The sequence below is a fragment of the Asterias amurensis genome, chromosome 18 (genome assembly GCF_032118995.1).
Source record: "Asterias amurensis chromosome 18, ASM3211899v1".
NCBI classification, from domain to species: Eukaryota; Metazoa; Echinodermata; class Asteroidea; order Forcipulatida; family Asteriidae; genus Asterias; species Asterias amurensis.
In genome coordinates this window covers 16,200,536-16,214,497 of record NC_092665.1, presented here as the reverse complement: position 1 = coordinate 16,214,497, position 13,962 = coordinate 16,200,536, and the positions used below count along the sequence as shown (strand labels likewise).

Here is a 13,962-nt window from a genome sequence, read left to right as displayed (position 1 = left end):
TTATAATGGTCGTGACAGATTGAATGTGAACAACTCCCTTCAGCAGAGGGCGATGGGATGAGAGCTCGACTGATGGAAGGGCTTGTAGAGTCTCTTCTACCGAGCGTTGAGGGCGTCGGGAGAGCTGCCTTCACGGGAGGGTACGGGTTTCGCTGTAGAAGCACTCGGGGGAGCTTGGGGCCACTCGGTTCGGGACTACTCGGTTCTTCGGTACCACATGATGAAATGTGATGTGCGGTCAATCACTGGGTTGGTGGCAATGCTGCACCCTCACGACCGATCCATGAGGGCGCACCAATTGAATATATACACCACTGGATCATGAGCAATTCTACCTATGGTGTGGTGGGGGAAGAGGGGCGTCAAAAATGTTTCAACGGACACTTTTTTGTTCTTTAATACACTAATCCAAATTTACGCCTTGAGATTTCAGTTCCAATTTCCCTTCTACAAGTAAAAATACAGGCCCGAATGATTGTGATGGAAATAATCGTAACGTTTTCTATTCGTTGTTGCGAATATTGACAGTAACTCAGGCCGTGTCCGCATTGGTGAATACGGCTGCGGCTACGACCGTTGCCAGGGGTGTTGCTAAGGGCGTCCTATACTTCAATGCATGATGACGCGGCGATCCAGCCGTAGCCGCCAAATCGGATACGGCCTTAGACCGGTAGAGGTGACGTCACATCGTTGTGCCGGAGAGATGGACCTTTAGTCTGCCTATCATTATCACCCCATCTGAGCCAAATGTTAGTTAAACATAAACTTGGAAATCATTGGCAATCAGACCTCAGACTCCCACACTTAATAATCACCATAACATCTTCACCATGCAACTACACCGTTAGAGTTATGAGACCTACACCTTTTACATAGCACCGTGTAATGGTTTACAAGGTGCTGTGGCGCAGTTATGCTGTCACTCAAACCAGGAACACCGGGGTTAACCCATTCCCTTTACACTGAGGTGTTTCAAAACACACGGGACCAACGGCTTTACGTCCCATCCGAAGAACGGGGCAGGATGGTTATGAGATCAGTCAAAATGATAACAACAATAAAAACTTGTTGAAAGATACATCGAGTTGTTAATGGGCTGTATAGAGAAGTTCGCAATACATAAGAAATAGTGTCGACAAACTATTTTGAACCCTAAAATAATTATATAATGATAATAAAACAAATCGACACGCAAGTATACATTGAGTCATTTCCAAGTAGATAGCAGCACTCGAAAATTTATTTTTAAATTATCTATATCGTGTTTTTTCTCATCCATTTTTGTTTTATATTGTATTTCACATCGTAATCTTATCAAAAGCTTCGTTTTACAAAACAGCAGCTGAAAGTTCACAAGCTTTTTACACGAGGGTTAAAAAAAAGTTTTGTCTGTATCGTTTGTGTCTCTCGTTGAGTTTGAGAAAAAGGGTTGTTGAGAAATGAAAAAAAAAAAAACTCTACAATGAAAATAATGATTTCCCAATATTATTGTTATTAAATTTAATAGTAGAAAATGGCTGAAAATTCTGCTGACTATAAGAGCATACTGATCGAAATGTCGAGTTGTTATAAAAAGCTGTTCTTTTTACGGCCACCAAAACTGTTTTGAACAGTTGTTTTTACTTTGATTTACATGGTTCTACCACAAACCATAATTGCGAATCCATCATGCAAAGTTTAAATCATATACCGATGCTGTGTATCACCAATTTAGTATTTGGAAGGATAAAACCAACGCGTGTCATGGCCGAGCGGTTAATTTAAGAGCACTGGATTCAAGCTCTGGTGTTTCTGATCAGCAGAGTGTGGGTTCGAGTCCTGGTTGTGACAAGACTCTTAACCATGATTGCTTCGTAAAGTTGGAAAGGTAGTGCTCCGCTCTGCTAGCTAGGCTTCTGATGGATGATACCCAAGCCTACATCCATATGGACTGTAAAGGGGGTAACCCTGTTTCAGCCCCAGGAGTAGGTGGCAACGGCCCGTGAAAAAAAATAGATTGTAGCCCACACCTTGAAGTGGCCTTCAGGCCTCGTGTATCAGGCGCCTTGCATGAAAAGGGGGACAAATGAAAGACACATGGAAATAGGATTTTTTTTCTTTTAAACATAAGAGTATGTTTATTAACAATAAAACATTTTTTTTAGTAATTGTTTGTCACGATTTATATGTTAAAAAAATTAATTAAGTGCTTGGGGGCTGACTCCGCCTACCCCTTTTGTGACGTAGGAAAAGGAAGACTTTGCATCGATGCGTAGATAAACACACGTGCAAAAGTACGTGTATTGCTGCTGGATGCAGCAAAACAACTAAAGATGGGGTCAGTCTTCATTTATTTCCTGCAGATCCCAAGTAAAGGCGGTTGTGGGCTGCGAAAGTCAGATTAACTAGAGCAAAGTGGTCCGGTCCGACGTCTTTTTCAGCGCTATGCAGCGAACACCTCGAGCCGTCGTGCTTCGAATCCGGGATACACCACTCATTTGACATGACGAGAAGAGCCATTCTTAAACACGACGCCGTCCCAACAATTTTTCCAGCTAGTGGGAAATCGAAGAAGGTATCTGAAAGACGTGACGAACCCAGAGGAGCATTTGCTAAACGTGAAAAAAAATCGGGTAAGTTTGAACTTTGAGGGTATGTTTTGAGCTTTTGCCAAGTGGCACGATTTGTTTTGGTACCGCATGCGATTCACCGTGCGTGCAGGTCCTATGTGATCGTCCGCACATTATACAGCAGCCATAGTGCGTGCGTGCAGTCTGCTCGTGGCCGTACTTCTATAATAATACGTAGGCAGACCCACTGCGTAAAATCGTGTCTAAATTTGTTTTGATGTGCCATGTTCCCAGACGTAATGTACGGGGGCCTGACTACAAATTTTCTCTTCAAATATCGCGCCTTGAATTACGTCACGAACAGCGCCCTCTCGGGTCGGGGCCTACTCGTAAATTTGTAAATACAATCAAAGCTAATATTTTTAAACCTTAGTTAACTTTTTATTCACATTCCTCTCGTAAAAACACATATTTGAGTGACAAAAGCTTTATTTATAAAAAATACCACTTCCAGGTGACTATTTTAGGTCTGGAACAATGCAGTAATTACAACTAATAAACCGTGGACACCCATTACGTCGCTTCATTACTAAACACCAACGTCAGCTCTGCCGTCACGAGTTTAAGAAATAAATAAATAACTTATTTTAAAAATGTAGTTAAAACTGTAGTTAAATAATAACCATTATCAACAGGAACAAACGCACTCTTCCTCAAAAAAAATGTTCAGCTGTTTAAACTCGCACGTGCTATCATTGTTGATCTACTTTTTAGTCAATATAAACCAGGAACACTCACCAAACACTTCACGCAAAGCTCTCTCTTATAACTTGAAGAAGTTTTAAACTCCAGGCCAGCCGAGACTCCTCTGTCATGAAGATCATCATATTCCTCTCCTGCCTCACGGTGGCTTTGGGTAAGGTATTCTTTTAAGAATTGAGTTGCCACAAACCATAGTTATTAAAATAAATATGGTTTGTGCTAACTCAATTCGACAACGGATGCAACAGGCTTAAAACTGCTCAATTACTAAAACCACCCCTTCAGTTGGAAGATCATAATAATTCATAAGGGGCTATTCCATCAAGAAGCTAGCGCACTTAGCGCAACTAACATGAAAAATGGGGAGTCTTTAGAACTTTACGAAATGCAGATTGAGTAACAGATTCCTTAATGGCAGTATGGAGGTTGTTGCAAATCATTGGACCAGCTACAGTGTACACTGAAAGCTTTTTGAACTAGAACTTTGTTTCCTCGGGGAACATTCAAGCGAGTGATGTCAAGAGTGTGGACCGAAGAAATCTGGAGGAGTGTAATGTGACAGTAAAATCGAAATGTATCGAGGAGTAGTTTTGTGTATAAGCATCAACACTTTTGAAATGGATTTTATTCTCTAATCGGTAGCCAATGAAAATCCCTAAGTGATGATGGGGTAACATGCTCTCCCAAGGGTGTGGAACATATTTATCGATCTGCTATGTTGATTATAAAATAGTATACTTTCCCTTTACTATCAATTTATAGTGCACTATCGACCATTTTGTTTTTCCTATTATTTTCTTTTCTCTCGTCCCAGCATTGCCCCGTGGTTATTCACCACGGAAACTCATCGTTGGGGGCGTTGAAGCACCCCGGGGGAGCCGCCCCTATCAAGTGGCTCTGTCATACACCGAAAAAGGGGACTCCCAGTTCTGTGCGGGAACCTTGGTCCATCCTAAATGGGTACTCACCGCAGCCCACTGTGTCAAGTATGTTGAGTGTTTTATTTTTTACTTTTTTTGACTGTTTTGTGTGTGCGTGTGTGTTGTTGTTGTTGTTGTTTTGTTTTTTTGGGGGGTGGAGGGGGGGTGGGTTGGGGTGGTTAAGTGACAAATTAATATGCAGCATGTAGACGGGTTGGAATGTCCTTTTATGTTTTAATAGTGTATTTCTAAGCACGAGAGCAAAGGCAGTTTCTACTGTATAGGGCCTATTAATAGCTTTAAACCAAATATAATCCCAATCAAATCTCGTGGTGCATAAAATGCTTTCACTGCAAGCAACTGTTTTTGTTAGCAAAACCAATTATGTAATGTTTCTTTTAACAATCATGGATACTTGCATTAATAATATATGTGATATGATGTATGTTCATTTCTTAGCGAATGGTCTGTGTTCGCTGGCATGGGATGGCACAACTTGGCAGACACCGGCTTTGAAGGTGTAGCTATTGAAGGTATATGGCACAGACACCCGAAGTTTGACAAAACAAGTTTTGACAACGACATCGCTTTGATTGAGCTTCATAAAGAAGTCACCCTAACCACCGTAATACAGACTATTCCTATTGCAAAGGCTGGAAGTGACGTAGCACCAGGCACCAAACTCCTTGTCAGCGGATGGGGCTCCATTCAGTGTAAGTATGTTATTTTTATACCAATGACGTCATCTGTGACATGTTTAAGAGGCGTGACTTGAACAACTTTATAAGTTAGACATTGCCAATATTTTTTAAAGATTTCCAATACTATAATATTATTGATGCTAATTACAGTTAAGGTATACTCAACTTGCATTATTGTTTCCCCATCTAAAACGGGAACGGTTGTACATAAAAGAAAAGTCAAAATAAATGTCAAAATTCGTTCATGACACAGTTTATAACGTAAACAGTTAACTTGACGTGATATTCACTTGTTCACCCAACAGCTGGTGGTTACCCCCGATGGGAACTTCGACAAGTTGTTGTGGATGGTATTGACAGGGCTAAGTGCGATTATCAGTATGATGGTGCTACAATTACAGATAACATGATCTGTGCAGCTTCCGACGGAAAAGACGCTTGTCAGGCAAGTTATGAATCAATAGATGTTAAATTTGTATCGGGGGCAAAGAATATTAATTTCGGTTTTACCTGTATACACCGATGTGTGTTAGAACTGTAAACTCTCAGTATATTCCCGAGTTATGTAATCAATATCAAAGGCATGATGTATCCTCCCTCTCAGCCAACATGTTTTACGAATTCGGATCTAGATAAATATTCTGAACGCTCTTATTAGAGCTAAACGAGAAATTAGAGAAGATGGTGAAGAAATTTTAGTTTTAGATGTGTGAGGAAACCCTAGAGAATATTCCAATCCCCGTGCCCCGGTGGGATTCAAACCGGGGTCCCAGAGGTGGAAGACGAGGCAAGACACCCAACACTAAGGGTGCGTTTGTTTAGCTTGCCTGGGTCGACCCCGGTCTGCCCCGGTGGTACATTCGAATAGCTTTAACGGGGCTCACCCGGGTCAGCCCCCAGTGCCATGCTTGTGGAGTGGGTCACTTGGGGGCGAGTGTGATTGTTCGATTAGCTCTTGTCAGGGGCTCGACCGAGTGAGCACTGCGGGGTCGACCCAGGGAAGCTTATCGAACGCACCCAACCTTATGCCTGATTTTATCTCCTAATCTCCTGACCCGTACCATTATTTGACACAGGGTGACAGTGGTGGACCGATGGTCAGTCACTTCGACGAGAAAGCTCACCAAGATGGCGTCGTTCTTGAAGGGGTTGTTAGCTGGGGCTGGGGTTGCGCCGACCCTAAATACCCAGGTGTCTACGCTCGACCTTCCAACTACTGCACGTGGTTCGCATCCACGACCAATAACGCCGTAACATGTTAGACTATCACTTCTTTGATCGACGGCTCAACCGACAGCTTGATCGACTACTTCACTGACAGTTTGGTCAATATCTTCAATTAACACTAAACGAATTAACAGTTTGTTACAATGGCTACTCTCACGATGTACAATGACAATCGATATTTATAAGGTATTTAAAAAGCAATTAAATTGTTGTATAATGCACCGGGCGGCTGTTATAAGCCATCGCAAGAGGGCAGCAGACATTTCCTAAACAATGAGCTTGTCTTAAGAGAGTAGGTCTTTGCCTTCACCAACAGTCTCCCTAAAATGACTCCAGATTGTTTAGTGTTACCTCCACGTGATATTGAAAATGCTGAAACAATCATGATACTTTTTGGGACACTTGGTGGCAGCAGACAGCTATATACTGCATTATTACTGACACATTATTTTACATACTGACTTTCATAACTGTATGACACCCTAAAATGAGTACACTTGCCTCCATGGCTCTGCTTACCGCCGAATTCTGCGCTTACGATCACGATTCCCCGCTTACGTGCAAGCGCCGAATTTCTGCGCTAGCCTTGAAAGCGTAGAATGCCTAGTAACGTGGAGTACGCAGACGCAGAAGCCAAAATTCGCCGCTAACCCGTGAAATACGCTTGCCGTAAGCACATAATTCCCTGCTTCCGTAAGCGCCGATTATTTGCTTACGGTAAGCAGAGCCATGAAATTTGGCCCAGAACTATCAGTTCATATAGATATCCTCAAGAACTGACATCTCAAGTTCGCCTTTTCAATCGTGTAACATCTTCGAGACAATGTACACAAGACAGTGTGATGTTCCTTGCCATAAGCACTTTGTTGAAAGCCACATTATTTTCTGGGTTTTATAATGATGCAGAAAAATTAAAGATTACCTTATCTTTGATCATAATATCAAACTTAATGATTCTTCGTGCGAATTTGCAATTATGATGGCAGAAATAAAAGAGAGTAGAATCATGTAAACTTCAGACGTTGTCCAGTTTGTTGTTGTCGAAGTGTTTTTGTTTGTTTGTTGGGGTGTTTGTTAGTTGGGGTGTTTGTTAGTTTGCTGGGGTCTTGGGGTGTCTGTTTGTTCATAGTGGTAAGAGTGTATACTCCGCCACCAAAATATGCAAAATATCAGTATATTTCCAGAACGCAAAATGCCACAGGGTTCAAACCTACACCGAAATGAAGCTTATAATAACACCAATACAGCTGTGTATGTAACTCAGTTTATTTGTTATGTCCCTTAGTACCCATTTTTGTAGAGCCGGTCATAGTCCCCATGTATAATAAGGAAAAGGAGTTCACAGTGTAGTCTAAAGCACGTTTATAGGATTTTGTCTTGAACATCCTATTATTGTCGCTCCCATATCCTGCTGTTGTTCTGCATGGTATTTTGTTGAGCTGTTTGTCATGTTTGACCGGGTAGCTGGCGGGAATGGATTGTGTATAATATAACAATAATATACACACACAAAATTTAACCGTGATGTTCACGATCACCAGTGAGCGTAAAAATAACTGTGATCTAAGTTCGCAAATGCACAATCCAAAATCTTAGATTGATGTTTGCTCTCCTAAGTTTAAGTTTCAACTATGGCAAACTCCCCCTCACCACCACCTCCATAGATACTGCCGCTGATCGTGTTGTAAATAATATTATTCATCATACAAAAATCGGCGATAGTGTTTAACGGAGAATGTACATGTTTTACAGCAATTTTTTAAGGCCTTAAAGAGTATATGTGTTTTTTCCAAACAAAAAACAAAATGTCAACAGATTTACATTGAACTTACACAATTTGAAGATTATGATAGTAGAAAGCTTCCCTTGAAATTTTACTTACTGAGGTGCTGTAGTTTTTGAGAAATGAGTAAAAGTGATAATTTTCGTCTCAGTTTTAGCATGTAAAAACGTATTAACCAGTTATGCTATGGTTTTGGTATAATATCATAACTGGTTAAGGGGATTTTACATGCTAAAATAGTTTTGGTCTCATGAGACCAAAACTATTTTGTGACTTGTTTTACTCATTTCTCAAAAACTACACAACCTTAGTTAGTAATATTTGAAGGGAAGCTTTCCACTATCATTATCTTCAAACCCTGTAAGTTTAATGTAAATCTGTGGACATTTTGAAAAGTATCCGAATCCTTTAAAGGGAATGTACACGTTTGGTAATTACTCAAAACAAATATTAACTTAAAAACTGAATTGGTAACGAGCATTGGAGAGCTGTTGATAGTATAAAACATTGTTAGAAGCAGCTCCCTCTGAAGTAGGATAGACTTTGAGAAAGAGGTAATTTCTCACTAAAATAATAAAAGACCCTTAGCCAGAAGTCTTTTATTCCTACCTGAAAGCACACAAATTCGTCCAACAAGCGTGTTTTTCCTCTCATCATTTTCTCGCAACTTTGATGACCAATTGAGTTCAAATTTTCACAGGCTTGTTATTTTAAGCTTATGTTAGGATACACTAAGTGAGAAGACTGGTCTTTGACAATTACCAAACGTGTACCTTCCCTTTAATGTTTTCTCATAAACTCAAAGTAATAAGGAACCAGGTTCCCCCCCCCCCAAAAAAAAAATGGTTGTTTAAAATAAGAAACAGTTTTTCTCAGAACAACCTAACGCATGAAAATTAATTTTCAAATGAAATTTTCTCCTTTTCCGTTGACTTTTTTTCCATGATGAAACCTACTCAAAGAGTATTACGCGCGATTTCCCAATAATAAAAATAAAAAAATTGTGTGATAACAAACATTTTAATGAACTTTAAGCCTAACCAAACATTGAATGAAGAAGAAAACTTTGTATCCATCTTTTACTTTCCATGTATCAATGAACTTTCTATAGTTTGCTTTTTTTTTTGTATATCATTTTTTTTTTGTGTTATCGCTGCCTGGTTAACCTCTATAGATAATATCTGGCAGAAACCAGTCTCGATGAATTATATATCTAATTGGGTTATCTGGCTTTATGGAAACATGTGTGTCTGTGACTGAAGTAAAAACAAAAGCGTCTGTAAAAAAAATTCGGTAAAATTATTAAATTCATTTTGTTTATGAGAATATTTTGCTTATTTAAAATGCTTACCGACGTACAGGATTCATAAACAAAATGTATTTATTTATACCTGACGTTTCGATACAAACTTCATAGTGTTGTGCTTTCAGGGCCAAAACTTATATAGGATGAAATTTGGGGGGCACAAGGGTGCACAATTTTTTTTAAGATATCCGTAGTCCAGGGTTTGATGACTGCATGAACTGCATTTACAAGGTTGTGGGTTCGAACCCCCACGCTAACTGCAGATTTCACAACGACTAATATGAAAAGTAGTGTCGTCTATTATTATATTTATTGGTTTATTAAGGAAAAACATCACAAAGGAATTAACAGTATGGCAACCGGTATGGTTAAATTGCACTATATAACATGAATACCTTACCGAATCACAATATATTGATGTGTGCAGAAGACGTTAAACTAATGTTTGTATGGGAGAGAGTGGCTGTTGCTAGCTAGTCATTTATCCCCTCGCGGGGGGGGGGGGGGGGGGCTAGTTCCTTTAGACGAGAAGATCATCTTAACAAACAACAAACAACAAAGCTTCTGGTCCTATTTAGTTTACTATTGTCTTAAAGGCAGTGGACACTATTGGTAATTACTCAAAATATTTATCATCGTTAAAACCTTTCTTGATTACGAGTAAAATGGGGAGAGCTGGATGGTATAAAACATTGTGAGAAACAGCTCCCTCTGAAGTGGCGTAGTTTTTGAGAAAGAAGTAATTTTCCACAAATTTGATTTCGAGACCTCAAGTTTAGAATTTGAGGTCTCGAAATCAAGCATCAGAAAGCACACAACTTCGTGTGACAAGGGGTGTTTTTTTCTTTCATAGTTATCTCGCAACTCCGACGACCAATCGAGCTCAAATTTTCACAGGTTTGTTATTTTATGCATATGTTGATATGCACCAAGTGAGAAGACTGGCCTTTGAGAATTACCAATGGTGTCCACTGTCTTTAAACAACACATGTAATTGTTCGTGTTTTATTGCAACGTGACATGTTCTCGTTATCTTTCCTTCTACATTCTCCACAGCTGGTGAATGTACATCACCAATCTACAAACTAATCAGTCAAATGAAGAAATTGTTATTATTGATAGCAGAAATTATTGCGGCAATAATAGGTCAGGACATCGGGCAGATGTTTTCATTTTCTCGCTGATTTCCAACCAGACATCATCTCAATCACCATGAGGGTTGCTGCCTTCCTCGCCTGCCTGTCACTGGCATTTGGTAAGAATTCACGGTATTGTCTGTTCTAGGAAACGTTCACGTCAAAATATGATCTTAAATGCATCTTTATTAAAACAGAAGTAAACATATTAATGTTCGATCTTTTCCCTCGGTAGCCTTCCGACCACCATCCAAGCGGATCATGGGGGGAACGGAGTCCCCTGTAGGTAGCCGGCCGTATCAGGTCGCTCTCATGTCAACCGACCATGGCTCGGACCAATTCTGCGGTGGCGTCTTAGTCCACAAGAAATGGGTTTTAACATCTGCCCATTGCAGCCAAGGGTAAGTCTAAGATCTGAATTTAAGTCGGCAAAGCATCCTCATGGAAACATCACATCAACTTTTTGTAGAGAAAACAATGATGACATTTAACTGATTCTGAATTATAAAGTCGGCAATGCATCCTCACGGAAACATCTAACAAATTTTTAGTAGAGAAGACAAAGACATTTCAGTTTTTAGACGAGGAAGAAAAACCCCCAAAGGGGTACATCAAGAGCTCAAGAGCGTCCATAGCATCCTCGGGACTTCTCTGTAATGGCTATCAAGAAATTATACTCAAATAATTTATAATATGCCAATTATTAAAGGTAGACATGCCTAAACATATTATGTGTTCGTAAGATGTGTTCAAATTTGTAATATGCTAATTATCCCTAGACACTGATGGAGTCAAAATGGCAGACAAAGCATGCCTCTTTTTTATCCAAGCACTAAACATAACAAGAAAACATGCTTACAAGACGTGCTCCTTTTCTTAAACAGGTCTACAACCGTGTACGTTGGACTCGGGTTTACCAACCTAAAGAACCAGGCTGGTACACAGGTAATTATGGGAACGTATCGACCCCACCCTAAGTTCGACGTCGCCACGTATGACGATGATATCTCTCTCATTGAGCTTGAGGAGGAGGCGGTACTTAACAGTCTCGTCGAGCCCATTGCACTCGCTAAGAAGGGCAGTGACCCCGCGGATGGAACTACACTACTGGTCAGTGGATGGGGCAGTACTTCAGGTAAAGAGTTTTGGGTACTTGTTGTACAATACAAAACACAATGTCAACACTTACAATAAACTTATACGGTTTTAAGATAATGATGATAGAAAGCTCCCCTTAAAACACAACTTGCTGAAGTGCTGTAGTTTTTGAAAACCAAAAATGAATTTTGTCCCAGGAAACGAAAACTAATTTAGCATGTGCAACGTAATTTATTTTACGCGACTCTCCTAAAAAAACATTACTCTGGGATTTTTACTTTTTATCCTCAACAACTTGACTGACGAATCGTGAAGCTGAAATTTCTACATGTAAACGTCTTCATTCCATTCGCAGTTAGTAAGGATTCATGTCATGACCAAATACTTGATCTACAAGCGGTACAAAAACTCATTAATATATGTTGGCGTTTGGCAGCCAGGCAATCATTTTAACACACTGCTCCAGCGAGCCCGCCTCCAAAAGTCTCTTTGAAAATACGACTTACTTGGGATTGTGCTCGAGGACTGTCCCCTCCGATAGAAACTGAATCCAACTATATATCTTATTATTAAGAACTTGGTTCACAACACACTGGACCAACGTATCTACGTCCCATCCGAAGGACGAAGCATCATGATTAATCATGGTTAAGTATATTGCTTAAGGACACAAGTGTCACGACTGGGACTCGAACCCGAACTCTGCTAATCAGGTGCTCTTAACCGCTAGACATCGACACTTGTTTTGTATTATTTGCTCCAGGTTATGGTAGTTTGGTTTGGGAGTTGATGCAGGTGGATGTGATGGTAGTTGAACGACGACTTTGTGATTCCTGGTACACTGGTGTTTCTATTACTGATAACATGTTCTGTGCGGGGACCAGAGGCAAGGACGCATGCATGGTAAGAACCCAGTAATAACGAGTAGTTAATGTTTCTTAGTCTTTATCGCCTTTGATGGAATGATAGCTGTTTGGTAGGAACCAAATAATAATGAGCAGTTAATGTCTCAATCCAATCAAACTAACCCCAAGATATTTCATTGAAAAAAAAAACCTATGTTACTTCAGAGGGAGTCGTTTCTCACGATGTTTTATATTATCAACAGCTCTCCATTGCTTGTTACCAATTAAGTTTTTATGCCAACACTTCATTTTGAGTAAGTAAAAATAGTGTCCAGTGCCTTTAATATTTTTGGGTTTTCTTTAAACAGGGTGACAGTGGAAGTCCCGTGGTCAGCAACTACGATGACAAAGTCCACAAACCAGGAGTGGTTCTAGAAGGGACTGTCAGCTGGACATGGGGCTGTAACAATCCCGGGTATCCTGGCATCTACATGCGCATTGCTAATTACTGTGACTGGTTATCAGCCAATTCGGGAGGTGACGTCACCTGCTAAAAATAGCTGCGAAAGATTGAAAATTGTTTGTGCATTTTGTTGATCTATTGCTATTTTAAAGGTGTTTGGTTGTAAGAAATAAAGTAAACATAATGGTAATATAAAGTGATCGAAAGTATAATGATTTACTGTTACAGTATGGGAGTACAGAGAGAGTTTTAGAAGCTATGGCAGGCATGGGATAATGTAGCCCTTTTTAGTAAGTTTCTGATGAAGTTTCCAGAACTACCATGTTAACCTGTACCACACATATGGCTAAGTTTTCTTTATGTTTTCTTAACCTTCGGTGAAACCACCACTAGTGTCAACAGGCTGTTTGTTTGTCAACGAATTCTGTTAACTCCACCCAATGAAAATTCAGTTCAAAATATTAACCGTTCAAAGTTCTCTATTTTAGACATAGCAAATAGCACGGGAAATGACAAACTATACACCCTGAGTTGATAATTGTTTGACTTTACAAAATCCATCAAATGTCCTCTCCTTTTGAACATCCACAGAATTGCAAACAAAAATTTCAATATTTGGCTAAAAGCCACACCAGGCTTTCACCCTCAAATTAACTTAGTTATCATAAACAAACTGTTGGAAACAGTACGATGGTGTAAAAGCGTTTGTGTACAGAATCTTATGGTGTCACCAAAGGTTTTAAGTTCTGTACGGGCAAGGGTTTTCCACCTCCCCGTCTCTCAATAACGGCTAAATGAACTCTAAATAATGGGGGGAATAAAATATACAGATTAAAACAAGCTGTTGATTGTATTGCATTGATTGTCCGTATCACTGTGTGTATACTGCTGTGCTAATACTACAGCCATGGAATATAGCAATTAGTCAGAACATTTTCTTGACAAAAGATTAATTTTCCACCTACAATACATATTTTTAAGACGTCACTCAAATCTCACCTGTTTACAAGAGCTTACTGTACGGCACAATGAGCAATGACCATTGGAATATGACGCCATTTAAATGTTACGATTGACTGATTGGAGTGTAATCAGAAGAAAACAAGTTTTTGAAAATTTCAAGTTTGACAATAATTAAGGAAGATTCAACCGAAGTCAAACATGGAGACCTG

At 39.8% G+C, this 13,962-nt stretch overlaps 2 protein-coding genes across 2 annotated transcripts; both read left to right on the top strand.

Moving 5' to 3' along the window:
• Positions 1-3,334: 3,334 nt before the first annotated feature.
• LOC139950677 (mite allergen Der f 3-like) lies at positions 3,335-7,152 on the top strand. The gene is made up of 5 exons (XM_071949467.1): positions 3,335-3,465; positions 4,126-4,297; positions 4,691-4,944; positions 5,238-5,377; positions 6,009-7,152. The coding sequence occupies exons 1-5, from the start codon at positions 3,423-3,425 to the stop codon at positions 6,192-6,194; spliced, it is 795 nt and encodes a 264-aa protein (XP_071805568.1). The 5' UTR covers positions 3,335-3,422; the 3' UTR covers positions 6,195-7,152.
• Positions 7,153-10,375: 3,223 nt separating this feature from the next.
• On the top strand, positions 10,376-13,653 carry LOC139950653 (mite allergen Der p 3-like). Its single transcript, XM_071949432.1, has 5 exons — positions 10,376-10,503; positions 10,620-10,785; positions 11,269-11,519; positions 12,246-12,385; positions 12,696-13,653. The coding sequence occupies exons 1-5, from the start codon at positions 10,461-10,463 to the stop codon at positions 12,879-12,881; spliced, it is 786 nt and encodes a 261-aa protein (XP_071805533.1). The 5' UTR covers positions 10,376-10,460; the 3' UTR covers positions 12,882-13,653.
• The last annotated feature ends 309 nt before the right edge of the window (positions 13,654-13,962 follow it).